Below are 21,105 nucleotides of genomic sequence, written 5' to 3' on the forward strand. Positions count from 1 at the left end.
GAGAGCCATGACGCGATGAAGCGTGACAGCAATGGTACACGATTGACTTTGTCTGCATGACAGAACTATCGACTAAAGAAACTGGCCGAAGTCCAAGCGTCCGGGTTGTCCGGGCAACGAACGTTCTTAGATGGACGCTGCGAGGTAGCAACAAGTCCTCCTGCCCCGCCTTCTTCCCCTAGCTCCTGTCATCTGCCGGCGCGCAGTCCGCCATGTTCTTCCTAACTCCGGGAGGGTCATGTCACGTGACAATTAATATGGAACAACGCTAGACGCTGGATAATTTTTCGAAAGTCAAAGTGCCAAATCGTTACTCGAGAGTGAGATCACGTCAAATCAGCCATGTCCCCCCTAACCAGAAACGGAACGCGGGCACGAACAAATGGGAGAACCAGCCGACACATCAATGGCTGTCACTATTTAGCAAAGCGTTAATCGAGGGACTTTACGAGCAACGAGTCGCGCACATTTGAGTTACAACTCCGCGGGTCCACCTGTAGGAGGCGCGAGGATCCTTCGCTTGCCTACAGTGGTCCTGGTTTCGGAACATGCTCCTCCCATACACTGAGGCGACCTCGGTGAGTTGAGATGTTTTATAGTTTTTTTTTAGACAAAACGTCTGCGTATCGTTATGATTTGAAGCTTTCTAGGATGCTTAAAGCCAGCACAGTCGGTTATCGTCATATTTAGGTGACCTCATAAACCTCCTCAGGGCTTCTCTGAAACATGGGGCTGGATTGCGTGTAGCTTTCAAGGGCAGAGGAGCTTGTGGAGGATATGAATGGTATTTGTGACTCCGATGAGAACATTTGTTCGCAGCAGAGTTCAGGGCATTCCAGAAGTCTAAGCCCTGGTCACCACAAGTAGCCCGGGAAGAAAGGTTGAATTTCGCATTCCTAAAAACCTCTAAGAATCTCGTGAGCCGCGAACTACCTTGGTGGATGTTTCCTCAAGAACGGTGGAAATCCCAGTGGTGATAGGGGAGACCCGTGGCCGAGTGATCTACCGCATGTAAGCTCGGAACACGTGGAGCGAAAGCTCGCGCTGCAAAAACCCACGGATTCTGGGCTGCCTGTGCTTAATCCTCACCGTTTCCCTTTTCGATCTGGATCAGCATCGTGTAGGGGAGCGGTCGTGTATCACTACTGCGTGATGCACGTTAAAAACCTCGGGCTAGGTGTTATACTACACTAGCTAAATTTCTTATTTACAGATCAGACGCGAGATACCAGACACCTATTCAGGCTGAATAACCTTCCGGCTCTATATACATACATACATTATAAACATTCAGTGGTGATCGCTCAAGTCTCGCGTCTCCTCGGGCCCGTGCAATGGTTCGTGCACCCAGGTTAGTCCCACTCATATCCTTTTAGATTGAGACACTTTGGCTGCCTTATGGAGATCTTGACAGCCCGCAACCACATCGTCGTAGTCTGACAACCGGTGAAATCAGCACTTCCGTCCGCCATTTTGGGGCTCTCACTCATAGGAACTTTATGCGATTTCTGAGGAATAAAAAAGACAAAGAAGTAACGCCATTTTGTGCTATCGCTATATCCGTTGGTTCTAATGGGCAATACGTTCCGCCAATTGGCCAAGTTTTCTCGGTATAAACTGCTCTGGTCCCACGAGCCGTTTACCGACCTCTGTCATGACCTTTTTTGGTTCTTTACGCCGCCACTGTCTGGTACTCTCTATCGTGGTTTTATTTTTGAGTGATGGTTTTCAGATAGCCATTGTCCTTGGCTTTCATGTGCCTGTGCTCAACCAATCGAACGATCTCTCAAGCACATGGATGTAAGCGGCACACTGAAGACATTCTAGCTCGAGAAAGTTCATTCTAACAAAGCGCAAGGTGCACGTGTTCTGAAAACCGACAAATGATGTTTGGAACACAATTACCTGCTGGAATTGAAGTTCAAATAAATTGAAAGACTGATATACAATACAATTATAATAGGACCATTTTTCATCATCACCGGCATCTATTTTGTACTGTGATAACACAATCTAATAAAAACTATATCTTAGCTACAGCAAATGCACTGCTGCTTGCCTTATTACTTAGCCAATCTTTTTAAGGTGGCTTATATTCAAGGATTATTACAGTTGTTGTACGCACTGCAACAATATTGTGAGTCCGCGAATTTATAATACGTGTTGTACGCAAATTTTGGGCGACATCCTCCCATTATTTTTACTAACGAAGGGTTTCCTTTCAAGAACTAGTCGTAGAGAACTCCAGAGTGATACCAGTTTGTTGATGCCGCTCGGCGGATTCGCCAGAGATGTTTGCGGAAAGTTCGCAGATAAATAAACGCATCTCTCTGAGTAATCACCATCATTTGCGTATTATCAAATGTTATTGGATTCACTAGGGTGCTGGTAACCAGACAGATCAACGATAGGAATAGATGAATGATTTCTCTTCCGCTGATGCTGTGATTTCAGTTCAGCTTCAAGATATTAACGTAGCGGCCGACCGAGGGGAGCTTCGCGTAAAAGATTAGATGTTTGGCTTACAATAAGTAACTTAAAAAGGAAAGGAGCGATGTTTCTGGCACTTTTTATTTTATTTATTGTCTACATTGAAGCTCTTTTTCATTAAGGAGCCACCAATATTTATGTCTCCAAGTGTCTTTAGCGCCCAATCATCATCTTGGTGTTTTTGGCACCATGCGCAGTAAGATGGTGTCACGCCAACGAATTAGCATTGCTTATGTACGTTTCGGGTCTGTCAGTTTGCATGCGGAAGGAAATGCAATCGATATACGAGATTCGTTTTATGTTCCTGATCATTACATTTTGGCTAAACTTTCAAACAGTTTGTTTTGAACTACGAAATGTGTTTACCTTATTCTTTTCATCAAGAGACAAAAGAGGAATACATAGGGTATAAATCTTTCTTCAGCATGGGTATTGAACAAGGCCCATACTGAATAACTGTGGGCACAGTACAGGTTCAGAGAACTGCAATCTTCAAAATACATTACTTCGAATCACATTTTGAAAGTCAGTTTTTCTCTAGTGAAGAAAAGTACCCATTTGACAATTAAGAGTAGTGCAAGTGAACGTTACACAGAAATATTATTACATTGAGACCAGTCGCTTTCATTCTCAGAGTGGGGCATATATATACAAACATATATAATTGAGTAATTTTCATATAATTTTTGCTCAATAAAGAACATTATTAAAACATTTCTAGTTCCATTTTTTTAAACATGTGCAACTTTCAGTCTACTGGTTGATTCTAATACTTTTATTATTTTAATATTCAAAAGAGGGGTCGTCTGGGTATCCCCTCACACCTGTAAAAATATTAATGTAATAGCGTAACTAGATGTGCATGTTTAACTGAAATAGGCTTGGGAGGGGAAATTCCCTGGGCTCACCTTCTTTGGCGATGCAGTTCTGTGATTTCCTAAACTGTCTAGAGTTTCTTTCATTTGAACCGGCGACGTATACGAGTCGAGTCCCGTTGCCAACACCACCATTTTTTCATGGGCAGCATCGTAACCTGAAAACACTAGAATTAAACCGAAATGTCAGTAAACATATCTACCGACATATAGCAAAGTAACTTCTAGATATCATGTACAATTTTATATTTAGAACAAATTTATTAAATAAAGGTACTATGTCGATGTACCTTCCGTCTAGAATTAAGTATGTTTTAAATACACAACTTGACTCGCGATATCTACCGCCTTTCTATTTTGAAAATATTAGTGTACAAGAGTAAGTTTTATTTTCCATTGAACATCGAATTTGATATTCTTGTTTTTCAAAACCCTTACTATCAGAGGCATTAGTTTCCTCATATTTTTATATTTATCCTAGAAGGCACATATGACAAAGCATCTACCGGATGTGCTAAAGTCTAATCGCACAAAAACTAAAACACAGAAAGTAGTTTTACAACACAAAAAAAAACTACTGAGCATGTATGTATTTATAATATATAAATCATAAATATGCTTTTAACGAAAACATTTTTAAGATCTATAAGCAGTAATTATCCTCCTTTCATTTATAATGTCGTGAAACAAATTACTTATATCGTAATATTTGTGCGATGTTCGGTGTTCCAACCTGCACCAGTCTTCAGAAAACAAGTAAAGAAGTGAAAAGCGTAAAAGAACGAAATTTCGCATTAGTTTTATGGGTAAAACCTTGTATAAAAATAATAAACATAACTCCAGTCTTCTTTATGAAAGATTTCCCATTGAGCAAGCAAAGAAAATGCTAGGGAATTTTTACCAAACTTTTAGGTGAGTGACGTTTGCTTAGTAGAGAAAAAAATTAACTCTATAGATTTCACATGTACGGGTGCGGCCGTCAGGACTACCAGAATTGACACACCTTGCGAAATTCAAATTCAAAACATACATTCCTGAAATAGGGCATGCGAGTGTAGTTTCTACACAAGGTTTAAAGTTAATTTTTAAAAGCTCAGTTCTAAGGTAAAAAAAAAAAAACGGAGGCTGTTTGTTTCCATTGCCCTATACAGCCTGTTCCTTTTCTGCATACTGGCTTATTAGTCCGCCTCCGGGGGGTTTGCTTAGCTCAAGAAAGCTATAAACCAATAGCAGAGGCTGGTGATGTTCAAGATAACCGCGATATATAGTACTTTCAACGTAAGATATGAGAAATGGCTATTGGGAGCAAGGTCACAAGCCAGTGTCAAGACGATAAACATCCGGTATAGGGCATAGGAAATGCAGGGCTGCCCTTTTTGCTCTATTTTCAATGTTTTACAACCTCTTACTTGAGTTCTGAATAAAATAAAATAAACTTCTTGCCAAACTACTTTCGTTTGCCCATTTTCAGGTATGTACGTTTGGAATTCGAAATTTGCAAGGCGTGTCAGATGTGTTAGTCCTTACCGCCGCACGTTGTAGAGCTTCTAACAGCCTCGCCATACTCTGGCAGTGAGAGGCTACGCTTTGTAGATATCTATCATCAGATATGGCTTTGACTTTTCTCCTTTTTAGGGACGTCACCACCGGCGCTATGCGTTTTGGGCTTCTCTTATTGATTTATGACTCTCTGAAGCAGTTCTTAGATCCATACCTGTATCAGAAACTCTTATGACAATATCATAAGAAAACACACACTGCAAAACACAAACTAGACGTTCCCATAATATTTCAGTTAAAAACAATGCCTATTCTCAGTGCTTTAACATTGCTACTAATATATATTTTTACCCCGCACCAGCTCGGTTGCAGAGTTCGTGTGTGTGCATTATAGCGTTCTTGCAAATAACATTAAAAAGCACATATTTGTTGCGTTCTACCGCATCTTAAAGTTTGCGCGATAAACTAAATATTGCATCCAAATGCCATGCACAAACACACACATTCAAACATAAAACAAATATACATATTTATTCCTGTAATGCGCACCGGAATTGTTCAAATGTTAGTTCTAATTATCTATATTGTTAATTCGCAGATATTCAAGGTTTACGCCGGTGAGAAGCATCTGTGTTCCTGCGGTCGTTTCAATTACATCGGCATTTCTGTCACCGGCACGCACACCAAGGACACGTACGCTGCCAAGAAAGTACCGTGGTGATTGAAGCGCCAACGCCACTCTACCAAGCGTCATTGTGGGCAGGGCTTCCAGCGCTCTTTCGCGCAAACATCTTTAAATGGGGCGGAGAAACGGGAACATTGACCGATTAATATCTAAAAAAAAAAGAAATTTGTCTCGTTTTAATAATATTTTATTCATCTTGATTGTAATAATATTTTCCGTCAATACTGCAATTGCGACATGACCCCCGAAACGAAAAAAATAAAACGTTGAATAACGAATTTTAGTCAATTATTCAAATTAGGATGACGATTATTTACTCATCTAAAGTCTGCCGATCCTGATGCATATATAATGAAGACGGCCCTCTTCAAACTATTAGCTCTTTTCTTCCTTAAATCTAACAGAAAAAAAACAGTGTTTGTGCAGGAGAGCTGATGGTAATTACTCATAATGTAAAACATGAGAGAACAGTCCGGGAATATAGAAATAACTTTAAAGTAGAACGAAAAGACAATAGTTGTAGACGCTCTCCTACTGTTGTCTTATTCTTCGACTTGAACGTTTATTGATTTTTCTACACCAATCTCACATTTTTCTGAATGATTAAAAGCACATTAAAATTTAAATCTAACATCCCGTGTAAGCGCACTCAAATGAATTACAGCCACCTACGCGACTAACATAGAGGCCATAACGAATGCGCTTACGTTCTTTGTTCAAGCATTTGTGTATTTTATACCTCCCTAATTTTAAATAAGCTAAATTCGATAAAAACTTTCAGCCTTTGCACTCTGGCGAAGAACAAAGCAAGCGGAGCTGTACAATGGAAACTAACGGCCGGGCGCAAGTCGGCAAGCCATTTTTTTTTATTTATGCGGCGCTTGCTCTTTGCAACGAGCGTGTTGACCTTTGCAACGAGCCTGAATGGAAAGGCTGCCGCCATCTAAGAGCGACGGCAGCAACTAGATACCTGGCTTTTCGCCGTCGCTCATAGATGGCGGTAGGTGTCTCGAGTTCGGTGTCTTCATTTCTTTGCGGGGGACAGGATTCTGGGGAAACTAACCCTTAACAGCTCCGCTGTAAAAGCACGTTTATTAGTCTTTTTGAATTTGCCGCGACGCTCCACCCAGTTATGGTGCATGAGGTGTTTTTAGAGGAGGCCAAAAACAAGAGAAGTTTCTTAGCGAAAGGGCCACCGCCATGCTGCCGCTGTATGTACTCCGAAACGGAGTACATAAAATATTACACACCGCACGACATTTGTGCATTCATTTGTGCCCGCACCCGCCCAAATACGACGCTCAACGCTCTTTTCTTGAGGCTATGACAACGTTGTACGGTGCGCTACACCATTCCTCAAACATTACACGTTTTTTTTATTTTCTTTTTGGTGCTGTTGTTTTTGTTTGCATTGTATTTTCCAATTGTATTGGTGAGCTACAACAACTACCACTTAAGCTTTTGCCTCAAATGTACACGTTCCACACTGATAGGAGATTGGGAAGCGACCTTTCGTATCCCATATAAAACAAAAAATTTATACAAGCTTCATCATGCTGACAAAAGCACGTCATGCGTTGAGCGTAAACCACACATTTTTTTCTGGGAGAACGAAGAGACTCTGGTGTGAATGAACAGATGAATACTGGGTGTTTTGATTTTAAATTGAACATATTCTGGTTAATAAAAGTGGGTGAGATTTGAACGAGTGCCGTCTCCATCATGTGCTTATCGGGCTCGGCGGTCATTAGATGAGGGGAAAACCGTCATGGTAGGATGGCTAATTAACTAAGCGTGGTTAACTAACTTTGTAAATAGTTGTTGTAGAAGTCATGTTGCAATCGCAGTATGAACGGCAATATTTATTAGAGGCCTGAGCAATTAAAATAAGTTTCTGAAAATATGGTTGCATTTTTTTAGATCTCAACTTTCACAATTTTAAACGGCTATTAAAATTGCGCGCAAAAACAGCGCCGCAAGGCCTTCCACAATATCGCTTAGCAGTGCGATGCAGTCGTTTCAGTCACGTCGCCACTTGTTGTCCCCAGCACACCAGTCAAGAACACGCTGGCGAGATGGTGATGATATGAATCAAAACTTCTACGTCACTCTTCCAAGCTTCATTGGGTGCAGGCCACACAGCGCTCTGTTAGCACGCATTTTTTAATTCGACCTAAAAATCATTAGAAGTTCCAGACTACTACTAAAAAAATTATTTTCCCCAAGCTTTAAGTTGGACTGGCCTGTGATAGCAATTGCCATTAACACTGCAATTGCGACATGACTCCTAAAACTAATATTTGGAACATTAATGAACAAATTTTAGTAAATTAGCCAACTTAACATGGCGTTTATTGCCTCGGCTAGTGTCCGCCGATCCTGATAACTGCATGGTGAAAATGGCACTCTTCTAACTCTCCCCTCTTTTTTCTTTAAGAATATGTTCGAAATAAGATAAACGCCATGTTAAGTTGGGTTGGTTTACGTGTGGTTTACGTGTGGTTTACGCTGTATTCGTTGTCACTGAATCATTAGACCTAGAGTCACGCAAGGTCAGTTTCACAAAACACCAACAGGAAAAATTATAGACACGTCAAGTGACACGACGACGAAGCTGCGACGTCCATTTCCCCGCTAAATCTCGTGGGTAAATTGACGGACCGTGACTTGACGTTCCATGATGTCACATCAATCTCTCTGCTAAATTTATCCCGGAAATTGACGTCATAGCAAAATCATCCTGTCACGTGATGCAATTGCATCACATAGCGTCAATTGTATCGCTTAATTTAGCGAGGAAATTGATGTCACGTAACTTGACATGAGAAGAAAGATGTGACGTCGATTTATGACACCAATGTGTCATAAATATCTCCGCCAAATTTAACGAGCAAATTGACGTCACGCGATTTGAAGCCACGTGACTTGGTTACTTCACTTGACACCAGTTTCACCGCTAAATTTAGCGGAATAATTGAATCTGTCGCTTGGACGCTGCATGTAAGCCAACGTTACTAGAACCACTCAGTTGGGAAACTGCCATAGAGACTGCTTAGAAAAAGTGGCCCTAATCTGTCCACGAGAACCGAGCTAATGGCGAACACAATGCCGCCATTTCTTTCACGGTGGCCACTCGAGGAACCGCACATGACTTCCGTTTTGGCGTTAATCGGCCATTTTGGTGCCGAAACAGATACAGCGGAAGAGGTTACAGGGGTGCCACCCCCGTCTCCCCAGCGGACGCGCCGCGAATGTCTATCGAAGTTAAAATGCACCTAGGTCGGTACGCGCTACCTGAAAGGAACCGGCTGATGCATGGTTGTATAAAAACAATATTAACTGTTCCGCAAAACCTTGCAAACTAAAGATTATAGTAACATCATGCGCCCTTCATTTTGTAATAAAATCCAACAAGTTTCATACAAAAAGAGTATTTTCCGTTTGTTTTTACGCAAAAACATGCTTTCTAAAAGCTCAATGTGACCACAGTACAGACAAATGATAAAGAGTGGCGCTGTAGTCGTATTTAGCTCGGTCTCGGTGGACGCCAGCGGCCCAGGTTTCGACGGCGAGTTTCATAACTGAGTGTTCTAGTAACGTTTATGTAAGCGTAGCATATTTTTTATTTAATGTGACAGAAAAAAAAAACATTCTGTATGAAAGAACCCATGATAGCTTGTTTGCTCGATCACTGAACTATACTACGCTAGATATGGATATAGAATAGGTGGTTCATTTTAAACCCACGAAAAAACTGATTTTACCAGTGCAACATGTTATTTATGACTTCAGGTGACAAATACATTGTTACGCGCGGACGAAGACATTTCGGAGCAAAATGTTTCACTTAATGCCTAACCTAAACGCGTTGCAGTTTTCAGGGCACACAGATTTATTTTACTTACAAATACATTTTAAGCGTGTAACCCAAAATATGCATAAAGTTCGCTGTCAGTGTTGAATATAACAGGTTTATTGAAGTTCAGCAAATTCGCAACACTATTTAGCAAACGTTCATTTAGGTAAATATAAGAGAGAACTGCGAAATATTGCTAGTTTTCGTAAGATATAAAAGTAAAAGTAAGGTAAATAGCTTACAAAATTTACCTGTTGTAGCAGGTATTATGTCGGGGCCTTTCTCTTCCAGGTCCACCGACTCATCTGGATCCTTTTTCAGAAGCGTTAATGACCTGAAAGAAACGTTAATTTGCATACTGGTTATCAGTATTCTGTTCTCACGTTAGCTTTTCAAGACGTGAAAACTGTGTACACCTGATCCACAAGGATCACTGAAAGAAGGGAAGAAAAGGTGCTCAACACGTTGATCTGAAAGATAGATTCTAGTACTTTATTTGCCTTTGCTCATTGGCAATTTTGTTTTTAGAGAAAACCTGAACATCGTTTAAAAACAATTAAAAAGAAGCATCTGCGCTATTATGACAATAATTGTTCAGCTGCGTGTTGAGACTTTTGTGCCACAAGACCAATGCGAGTAAGATCGAACGATAGTGCACACGGATGTGAGATAGCAACTGTCGTAGCTCGTGCAAGAATCAAGGGAATGAATGCAGATCGGGTGTTATATTTGAGAGTGAAGATAATTTCGCTTTGAAGTTACGTCAATACTTGAGTGGTATTTCTGGTAAAACACTGACAAGTTGAGGCACATCATATGTGACTTAATTCTGTTTCAGTTGAAGGATTATCAAGACCTAATATTTCGTTTTGAACAGCACGCATGTTATGCCGATGAGACCGTTTTCTGCGGCATTTGGCAACTTACGTTGTAGCACAAATTTACAATGGAATACTTTGCTATATAAAATATAACTTCAGAAAAGTAATTCTTACTTGTCTTCCATGTTCTCCTTTTGGGAACCTAAAAGCGAAATGTTAAAAAAATAAAAACATTTAGTTGTGAGACTGAATTTTTCTTATCATCTTTCAGAGCATGTAAGTTTTGTTGCACGCATGTATTATTCAAGCCATGGTAGCTCCATGGATATCCACATTCAGTTCTTTCAATCTTTGTGTATACATTCCCTAATGCAAGTAGCACAGGGTATATAAGTCATAGAACCAAATCGAATATGTAAAACAAAACTGTAGAGAAGCCTAAGTGATACAGGATTCCACACCATGTTATAAGGCTATTCTGGTCCCCATACCTTAACACGTTCCGCCAGAAGTTGGATGCTGAAATGCTCATGCCGCAATATGAATTACTTGGGTATTAAAAAAAAAAAAAAGCAGGGGATAAAGATATTTAAAAAGACAATACGTTACATTGTTTGTTTGCGACAATAGTAAATACTATAAAGCGGATTGTAACTAAATATTTACTTTGATACCGATGAATTTTCTTTTATAAACAGCTAACTATTGTGTGCGCAAACAAATTTTATATTTTAGTTTTCATAAGTACTGTAAATAAAAAAAAAACATCCACATATACCTACTTTAAAGCAACCTTTACGTGCTTACCTAAGGTGTAAGGTAATTAGGTAAAAATTTTACATATTAGAACTACAACTAAAAAGAGCAGCAAACATGCCATAGTACACATTAGCTCATGAGTGAGAACTGACTGCTGCTACAGTTAGCGGTTCCTATAGCAAGGTTCAGCATCTTTCCACCTTCCACTGTTGAAATTGTTATGATGAGTTTCATATTACGTTGTAATACTTGTGCTTGTAACGGGTTCGGTGACCTCTGGACATCATAATAGAACAAAAGCGATTTTTAGAACGTTAAAAAGCAGATAAATACGGTAATTATCTCTAAAAAACGAAGCGTTGTTATTGAAAGGTCAAAACACAACAAAAAGAAATAACAAAGAGTAGAAGAAATTTGCCGTTATAATATAAACAAATATAATTTACAATAAAATGATGTTGATACTGTTTTTTGAAACAATGTGTTCAACAAACATCATTTTCACTATAAAAATATGCTTATGGTCAATGGAGAGCTTGACGACAAATAAAATAGTTTTAAAATATCACAAGATATCGACAATAATATATTTATTAACCGACTTGCAACATGATTCCCCTAACAAACGTGTTGCCGTTTCGAAAGATAAGTAACATCAAATAATAAATCCCATAATCACAATCAAACAGTATATGTTTAACTAAAACCGTAAGATTCTCCGAAAGGGAAAGAAAAAAAAACAAGAATGTGGTTTTAATAGTGCTGTAGTTAAGCAGAAAATTGCGATCAAACATAGGTTAGTTGGAGCTGTACACAGCTGTCCGGACGGACTCATTTATTTGCAGAAGAACCTTACCTGCAGTAAGGACATTATAGAAGGTACTTTGTCAGAAAGGGAATTAAAAATACCGTTTGCAAATGTCCGTCTAAAAAGACATATTCTGGTTGCTCACACTGAGCATTCGAAAAATGACAAGTGAGTGGATGATCTAGCTGGAGTTGATAAGATTAAAGGGCCGGGGGTTTAGCCTGGTGTAGAGAATCAACAATTTTATTTTTAATAATTGTATGATAATAAGAATTATGGTTAAGATTAGCTTTCCTTATATTTGACAATGAAACGGTAATATTTCTGTAATATATATTTTCAGGTCATCAAGGCGTTATGACAAATGCGCGCTTTGAAGTCAATAAGTTTAGTATTCGTGGTTGAAAAAAAAAATGCACTGAATACGCAACTGCAGTTTCGCAGTCATAATTCAGATACATATTTTCATCTCAAATATATTTAAGTTCTATGACCCCTTTCTTTGCAAAAGCCGCCAGGCAGTGCTCGAGTCTTTGACGTCCCAGCGGACTTCCGGTTTATAAAAAGAATAAAGAAAGCCCGCCTTCACACAACTGCTTGAGACGACGATGAAACATCTAACCACCAATTCTACAGGAGAACACTAAAAAAATACAGAAGTGCGAGACTTCTTTCATTTTTTTCGAATAGTCATGGAAACGAACTTATCTCCTCCAACACGTTAAATCGTACGGTCGAAATCCCTCGTTAAATCTCCAACTTTTCTGTCTGTGCAGCATGTATGCTTTCAAGCACTGGTGACAAAGCGAGCTCCACAGGTTTGTCAAGTTAAAGCGACCGGATGTCGCTTGGGACCCAAGCAGTGGTTCATGTTGGTAAACACCAAAATGATTTATGTTTAAAGAAAGATCTCGCCCTCGCGTCCGGTGTACTTACCTTTGCTTCGCCCATGTTTTTTGCAGCGGATAAATATGATGACGACGATTGCAGCAATGACCAGTGCAATGACGACGCCAATGAGGACTCCCAGCACTGGTCGGATTACGATCATTCCCTGAACACCTGCTGCAACGGAAAGTGAGAGATTGGAGTAAGAAAGAAAGTCACGGAGTAGAAAAAAGAAACAAAAAAACACAGTCCCCTTTTTTCTCGAAGTTGACAACTAAAAAAAAAAAAACATTTTAAAGCCAAATATTATCCCGTAGTCAGGAAAAGTCGATATTCTGAAATATTGGAAACAGACTTAGACATTTTCGTCATTTGTTGTGGTACCTCCCAGTGTGTAGCACATATAATCTGAGTTTGAGTAAATTGGACATAAGTGTAGCGTTATAAACAGGATACGAGTTCAGCCCTTCTGGCTAAAAGCTGCGCTGTGCTCTCGCAGTTTACAAGTAGAGACAATAAAATTGAAAGAATAAAATAATTAAGGCAACAGAAAAGGAAAACACTTTCAAATATTTGAAGATTTGTGCTCCACTGTCTCCTATACATTGACGTGTTTTATTATTTTCGAAACTACTTCATCTCCACACGCTCTTCGCTTTCTCACAGAGTGTTCTTTTGTTGTTGTTGTTGTTTCGCTTGTCGCTCTTGATGAGAAAGAGCACTGTCCTGACGTACATTCGTGAGATTACCACTGCGTGATCAATGATTTAAACCCAGTGGTAGTACTTGCCTTGTGCCATTTTCTCTCTACAGGGCACTAAAATCTTATAGAGATCTCACCAAGGCACTAGGACAGGCCTCTTTTAAAAGTAGGTATTGCATTAAGATAGAATGGTTCACCATTGTTGTGGGCTCAAGAATGTGAAACCTAGTACACACGAAACTTGCATAAGGATTTTCATTTTTTGAAATTATGTAACCTGTCTGAAGAAAAAAAAAAGGCTGCAGAGTTTCAAAGCACGTCAGGATCACGCAACTGCCAAGGCAACTGAAAAAAATTGACAGCTCGTGCTAATTCGGAGTATAATACCTCAGTGACTGGAAGTTGTCACTAGAGGACGAACATATGTATCTGAATAGCTGTCTAAACTGACATATATGTCTTAGAATTCATACCACCTTTGGCTCGAAATTTCAGAATATTGGAAAGCTGTGTGAACCTTTAAAGCAACAAGAACGTGCAATGTAAAGCAATTTGCACATATTTTGGTAGTTGCAAATGGGCATCTTTGGCATTCTGAATATGTACCTCATGAACGTTAATCACTGGCAAAATTAGTGCCATTTCAGGACGTCATATTTTAAAACGAAATACAGCGAACTTATAGTTTCCACATCCATTTTTCACAACCGCTAGGAAAACTCAAAGTATATTTATAGTTTTCAACTTGATATATTTTTTCCTGCCAAACACTGTTTCGTATTTTACACTTAAAGAGTACTGAAATAGTACTAGTAGCAGACAACCTGATATTGGTAAAACGTTGAGTTTATTTTATTACATCCCCTCTACTTCAGGTATCAGCTATGCTATTTGAATGTATGCCAAGCACACCTTAAAAGAAAATGCAATGGCCTAACTCAGCATTCATGCGTGACTAAAGTTTACACATCCCAGCAACTAGGTTCTACAAATTCATATTTTATGCGTCCTTCTGTGCGCTTTAGAAATTTTATAATCCTGGACTTCAGAAGAAGTGAGCAATTATTTATACCTGAAATATCACCACTTGTTTAAAACATTTAAATTTGTGCATAGCCGGTTCAGAATATCTTTGTGACATTGAAGCCTTGCAGAGTGCGAGAAAAATATTTTAGGAAGCGTGGAGCCCCATGAGCTCCCTCCGAAAGCAAAACATTTGTTTATTGTGGTGGGCCGAGAAAGGGGAAGAGGTAAACAGACCTAAAGTACCTCATATGCTCCGATCGACAGAACTGGACAGAACACGACAAACTCGCCATCTCTTGGCCATTGCGTGAACTTGATGCAGCCAGAACGCCACAGGCATCAAGAAGAGCAGCCTTAGTTCAGGGGATGTCCAAAAGATGGCGCCACTCGCCCTTTCAAACGAGAAGCGCCGTAATACCATCTTCACATTAGAACAGGCAGTACGCTCGCGGACGTTCACTTATGTTCCTAAAATGAGGGTGCTAAAAAGAAGAAAAGCTTTTGATTTAGTTTAATAACTCTTTGAATTGTCGAATTGTATGTTCCGGTGAAGAGCAAGAACTTAGGAAGAATGCCAGGTTTTGTAGCCGAAGAGCATGGTTTGCGATCCCTCTAAGAGATGGCGCCAGTACTCCACGAGCGCCGAAGTATTTCGTGCTTGAATCTATGCCTTTACTTTCGCTTTCCTTCCACGTGTCTCGAGGAGTAAACGCGGGGGGTAAGGGGGGGGGGGGGGGGTTACTGCAAAAAGTACTCTAAAGCTTCTTTTGAAGATATGCGTACACTTTCCCTTCCTAATTGGGACCCGAAGCTCCGACCGCCAATCAATTTTTTTTGGTTGCGCAATCTAGTTGTAGGCACGTGCGATCGAAGTGGCGATGCGGGCGAGTTGCTTCCGAATCACAAAGATCAAGCAGCGCGCAAGACGACGGGGACAAAACGGAAAGAGATATACGGGATATAAGCTGACTTTTAACTAAACATTACAAACAAAAGCACAAGAAGAAGAAAACACGTACCGTGCGAAATCACCACACGTCTTTAAATTGGACGCTAAATAATCAAGAGGACTCCCCTATGAACATGTGACGATATCTTGCGTCTTGATTTCGGAGAATGTACGGGGCTGTTCTTCCAATATATATTCAGTTAGAAGTCAGCGTTTCTTTCCGATCTGTCCACGATTTAGTGCAGTGTTTATAAATTATAAGGCACGAGCACATCCGCCCGTTTAATTTGAGAAATTATCAGTCATAGAAACAAGCCGATATTCTGTCAAACAGGGGTAGATATCATAGGAATCTGAGGTACTGGATAAATTAGAGCCAGTTTGAAATACCACCGATACGAATGTTGGTAACCATAGCAAAGCACATTGAGGTAAACTTTAAAAGATCATCCGACTATATTAATTTTACGTGGACAATATTTTGAATAGGCACAGCAGACACACCCCTAATCCAAAATATTTAGTATATGGTTGCTTCCGCACACAATTTAAATGCAACTATACGAACTAGCGAGAGATGGAAAGTACTTTTGTGCGACCCTAAGAGGTTTTGACGAAGTCTTGTGTTTGACGCTGAGATTGAAGCAAAACGTAATTCTCAAGCTTAAAACAGCCGTTTCGTAAAAAAAAAAAAAATAGAAAAGGTATTAGGGTGGGTATCCTCGGTTTCCTTCAAGCACACAGTCTTCATAGCCTGTGTTATTTACGCGCAAGGTGAAAGTCCTTTCGAGGTATAGTCGTTAGCGTCAATAATTTCATGTCGACTTGCTGATTGGCTTCACTTCCGATTAAAAACGAACATATAAACATGCATGCAATGGTGCAAGTTCCTCCAAACTTAAAATAACTTTAGTTCGTGATGTAGAAAACCCGAGACTGTGGTAAAAGCAGAGAAACTTGGTCGAAGAAGAAAGACAGGGGAAAAGTACGTACTTTTTCCTGTCTTTCTTCTTCGACCAAGTTTCTCCGATTTTACCACAGTCTCGGGTTTTCTACATCATGATCAATACCCACCAGCACTCACTGTTTTTTCAACTTTAGTTCCTGGCATTACCAGGGAAAGCCACTGTGAACCAATATATTAAGCTGAACTATTCTGGCATGTTACGTAAATTAAGATGAAAAAAAGTACTAACACGAGTGTAATATCGACGGCAGCATTCAAATTATTTAAGCTCTAAGACTAATGCACCACCATATCTTTCAAGCACAGGACCTTTCATATCGATCAATTCAAAATTATTAATAGATAAAACCGTTGTTCAAACCTGGACATGCAAGCTCTCGGCTACACTTTGCTGATACCTTTATGCATAAATTTATAAAAAAAAAACTGGCTCAGTGCATATGACCATCGCCCGCAGATAATTTATTGGGCAGTAAATTTCACGACTTCGCGCATAAATATTGCCTACCAAATCTCACAAGTGGTATAAACACCAGCGATATATCCGGAGGAGAAGAGGAAATTTTAAAATATTTGTCTTTCAAAGGAGCTCTTGCTTCAGTCACCAAGGAGGAGGGGAGAGGCATATGTTCTACGATGCAAATAGATATTGCGTTATCCTTCAGCAACGTTTCCTAATACACCGTGCATTACAGTTGTAAAGCTCGGATATGAATTTCAAATAATAAGTGCAGCCAGACTGAACCGTAAAAGATGACGTGAATAATGACACTATGTAAACGCAACCCTCTATATAAAGATATTTGATTGACCCATTCATTTACGTGGCTAAGAAACCGCAACGGGAAGGAACTGCCTCGGCAGATAATCCAACACCTTTCTTCACCATGTGAAAAATATTCTACAGTTATAGAATTATTTTATAGACTTCTAGTAATGCATGCCACAGTTTCCCTTTCCGCTGTCCCAAAATGCACTCATAGCTTGTAGCTACACCAACGTCGCGAATGGTAGCTAATGACCAAGGGAAATACTTTGCTAGAGAATACATCTTACCCACAGAAAAAACAATGGCCTTGAAGCCAACAGATTTTTCGTAGTGGAACGGCTGGACGCGCACAATCCCGGAGTCTTCCTCTTTGAATTGGGAGGGGTAGCTGCCGCCATCTATCGTTGTAGACAGCTTTTGACACAACGGTGACTGCCATCTCTTCTGTCTTGGCGAATCCGGTATATCGGTGCGTCGGAGGCAGCCCCCTTCCTCGGCGGAGCATAATGTCCGAGTACCACTAGTGCGACAAACAAACAAACGACAGCGACAAGCTTCAAACACATGCAGCTTGCATGTTCAAACACATGGTGCGTTCAGCAGACGTTTAGTCGTTCGGTTCTCGGGAAGTAAGCACGAATGATTGCAAGCCTGCCATAGATGCCCTCGCGTGCATGAGGCTCATGTGTGAGGACAGCTGCCTTAACTCCAAAAGCCTGCCAAATCAACAAAATACTCTAGTTTGGTTCTTGTCGCTGTCGTTTGCTTCTGTTTGTCGCTCTAGTGGGACAGGGGAATAGAGCTCGACAGCGTAGAAAGCGTGTCGCTCATGCGTTCTATCGGACGCGGTCTGGAAGACTCGAGTCTTCCAGGCCATACAAGGAACTCTACCTTCCCTTCGTCTCGCGATAGTTTGCAGCAGTGCAAGGGGTGCTCTCCGAAGCTCTCCTCAGGCTCATTTAAGTCCAGATCGTCGATGCGCGGTTTACAGGATACGCCTTTTTCGTTCGCTTTGAACTTTTTCAGGAAACTAGTTTACTATTATTCGTTCACCAATTAGTACTACATTGCCAGCTTAATGTATGCTGCAGTTCACAATGGGTGTTCGGCGTTCTTTTTTTTTCCTTTAAGGTGTCTTATTTCTTTCCTTGCTCGTAGCTTTCTCTGTTTAGTGTCGCTTCCTCTGAATCAAGTTTTATTTTAATTTTAGTTCACGTTTCTAAAGCTCTAGATCCATTCTGACCTTTTTTTTTTTTCTACAAATAGAGTGAAAAAAGATGCAAATATTAAGTGATTCCGAAAATACCGTGAGTGTGTGGGCGAGCTGGTGATAGTTAATCATATTTTGTAATGTCCCCCAACCTGAGGGTAGAAAGTAAGACATTTCATACTCGAAAAAATAAAAAAAGGTTAGTTGCTTGTTTATTTTAATCTTTTCTTACTGGAACTTTTCTGGTCTTCTCTACGCCAGTCTCGTGTACTACACAGGATGATTAAGAGATTACTTCAAGCAAGGTTTTGAATTTCAACTGAGAGTTTCTCCGGGAAAGAAACTGACCATTAAAGTTTGCACACGTCACTTTTTAACCGTTGGGCGTTGTGTGCGTCATGTTTCCCGTCAACCATGTACGAACCGAACCAAGTTTGACCGAGTGGCACGTGCTCACCGGTAAACTTCTCTGCAGGCCTCAGCGTATGGGCCATGAGAATGAATGGGGCGCTACGTCCTTTTCCGTTGGTCGCGTACACCAGGACCCTGAAGCTGGCGCCTCCGGGCAGACCGCGGACGACGAAAGCGGGCGTGCCAGGCAGTGAGCTCAGGTTGGACTTCAGGCTCCCGGACTCGAGGTCGTACACCTCGGCGACGAACACCGGGGAGGACATGCCCCCGTCCCAGGGCCCTTCCACGCACTCTAGGGACATGCCGCTCTCGGTGGCGTTGATCTGGGAGCAGTTGATCACGGAGTCCGGCAGACCTTTTGGGGAAAGAAGAGAAGAAGCAAAGCGATGATTCGTAGAGAGGTTTGTAGTTGAGAAAGTCGGTACATGTTACACGGATAACAGCCAGCGCAAAGGAAAGCACATAGGCTAGGAGAAGGAATACACATATACAGAGCTGACTATCGATTGCACGGTTTCCTTTTGCTCGAACATACAAGTGGAATGAGTGTTTTATTCTAATTCGAGCATATATATATATATTTATATATATATTATTTTTAAATGGGGTGAAAGACGGGTGTCGATTTCACCATGTGTGTTTTCAGGCTCAGCAGACATTAGGGGAGGGGATGATCGTTAGGGTAAGTTGACTAATGAACTTAAACCCGTTAGTTAAATTTGTAATTATTATGTCTTTGGTGGCATATTCCAATTCCAGTATCAACTGGAATTAGTACCAAATGTCAGGCCAATGTCAAGAATTTCGATTTGCAAACAGGTAACATTTTTTAGATAATCATTTATCAATTTTTGTATTTTCTTCGACGGGTAAAAAATTGTGCGCAAAAAAGCGCCGCAATCCCAGACGACAATAATGTATAGAATAGTGGTGTAGTCGTTTCGATCTTGTCTTCACTATCTCGGCAGCATGGCCTTCGTGAGTGCGCGGACGGCAGGAGTGACGACGTAACTTAAACCACTGCGTCACTCTTCTAAGTGTCACTTTGTACAGGGCCTGCGGCGTCTTTATTTTGAGCAATTTATGAACAGCGCGAAGAAAAAGAAAACGTGGAAAATTATTCCATGATAATCAGAAAAAAAATGAAATACATTTTGGCATGATTTTTTATTTTTAATTTGTGTGGCTTTTAACAGCAATTATTGTGCATACTGCAATAGCAACGACTCCGAAAACCAAATTTCAAAAGTTATTAAAAAGATATTGGTTAATTAGCCATCTTAACGCGACAATTATCACCTCACCTAATGTCCACCGAGTCCGCTAAATACGTGGGCAACACGGAACTCGTGCAACGCTCACCTAGTATTTTATTATACATTCCGTTGGAATTTAAATCAAACACCTCATATAATATAAACGTAAACCGATAAAGGAACCGATACTAGAGATATACCATCTTCAAGCTGTTTGTACCGCTCCGCCACACACACAAAAAAGTATCAGATGGATTCTAGGGGATTTAAGGGAGTTAGCCCTAATGGGAAATGTCGGGACCGCGTCGCGTTTCCAAGGGGCTTATTGGTTTCACGCGTAACCGTCTTGTCCACAAATGTAGCCGCAAGGAATTAGGTGGGTGTTTTCCGATAAGTTCGGCCGACCATGCCCGGCCACCATTTTTAATTTTTACGAAAAAGAATATTGTGCGGATTCAATGTCCATGAGAACAAAATCAAAATCTGTTTTGGTGAAAAAAAATTTATCCTTGCGGAAAAACTAAATTAGAAACATGCTCTCAGTGCGAAGCGCGTTCTGCGAATTGCGCGAAGTTAGCAACTGCATCACCTCTCCCAAAAACAAAAACAAAGAAACTTTATGGCTACCGGCCTAGAAATATTTCCTGACAAAATATGTATAAGGCGAATTAGCTCAAAATGATTATCATTAAGTATCGACGTTGTTAATTTCAAGAAAATGCGCAAACATTGCACATCCCTCCAAAACACTTACATTTTTTTTCTCCGAATCTACATATTCCAGTATTTTCAAACTTTGCCAGCATGTTGTCCTGTACCTTGTTAATATTGGTGCTTCATGTGGTTGTCCTGGGCAGCAAAAACAATTACATGAAAAATGCTCAAATGGGGCATTTTAATATCTACGAGATATTTCGAAACTAAAAAAAGGGCCGACTTTGATTTTTTTTTAGCTCTTCCACATTAAGGCAATGATAGGTACTAACAGAATCTGCAAAATCATGTTGCAAAATTTCTTGTGCATTTGAAGTTATAAACCTAGAAATATACCCAAATATGGCTACCGCAGCACCATGAATGGTTCTTGTAGATGTCCATAGATGACAAATTCATTACTTTTACAAAGTGTAAA

General features: G+C 40.3%; 1 protein-coding gene across 1 annotated transcript in view; it reads right to left on the reverse strand.

Moving 5' to 3' along the window:
• The window catches only part of LOC8043461 (roundabout homolog 3), a 182,638-nt gene that overhangs the window by 23,757 nt on the left and 137,776 nt on the right, over positions 1-21,105 (reverse strand). Inside the window, exons 7-11 of the mRNA XM_042293861.1 lie at positions 18,764-19,072; positions 12,731-12,859; positions 10,402-10,429; positions 9,658-9,740; positions 3,399-3,532 (exon numbers count right to left, since the gene is read on the reverse strand). Of these exons, the coding sequence (XP_042149795.1) occupies positions 3,399-3,532; positions 9,658-9,740; positions 10,402-10,429; positions 12,731-12,859; positions 18,764-19,072 (683 nt within the window). The remainder of the gene's footprint in view (positions 1-3,398; positions 3,533-9,657; positions 9,741-10,401; positions 10,430-12,730; positions 12,860-18,763; positions 19,073-21,105) is intronic.

Source organism: Ixodes scapularis, unplaced genomic scaffold, assembly GCF_016920785.2.
Source record: "Ixodes scapularis isolate PalLabHiFi unplaced genomic scaffold, ASM1692078v2 PGA_scaffold0__279_contigs__length_252992795, whole genome shotgun sequence".
Taxonomy (NCBI): domain Eukaryota; kingdom Metazoa; phylum Arthropoda; class Arachnida; order Ixodida; family Ixodidae; genus Ixodes; species Ixodes scapularis.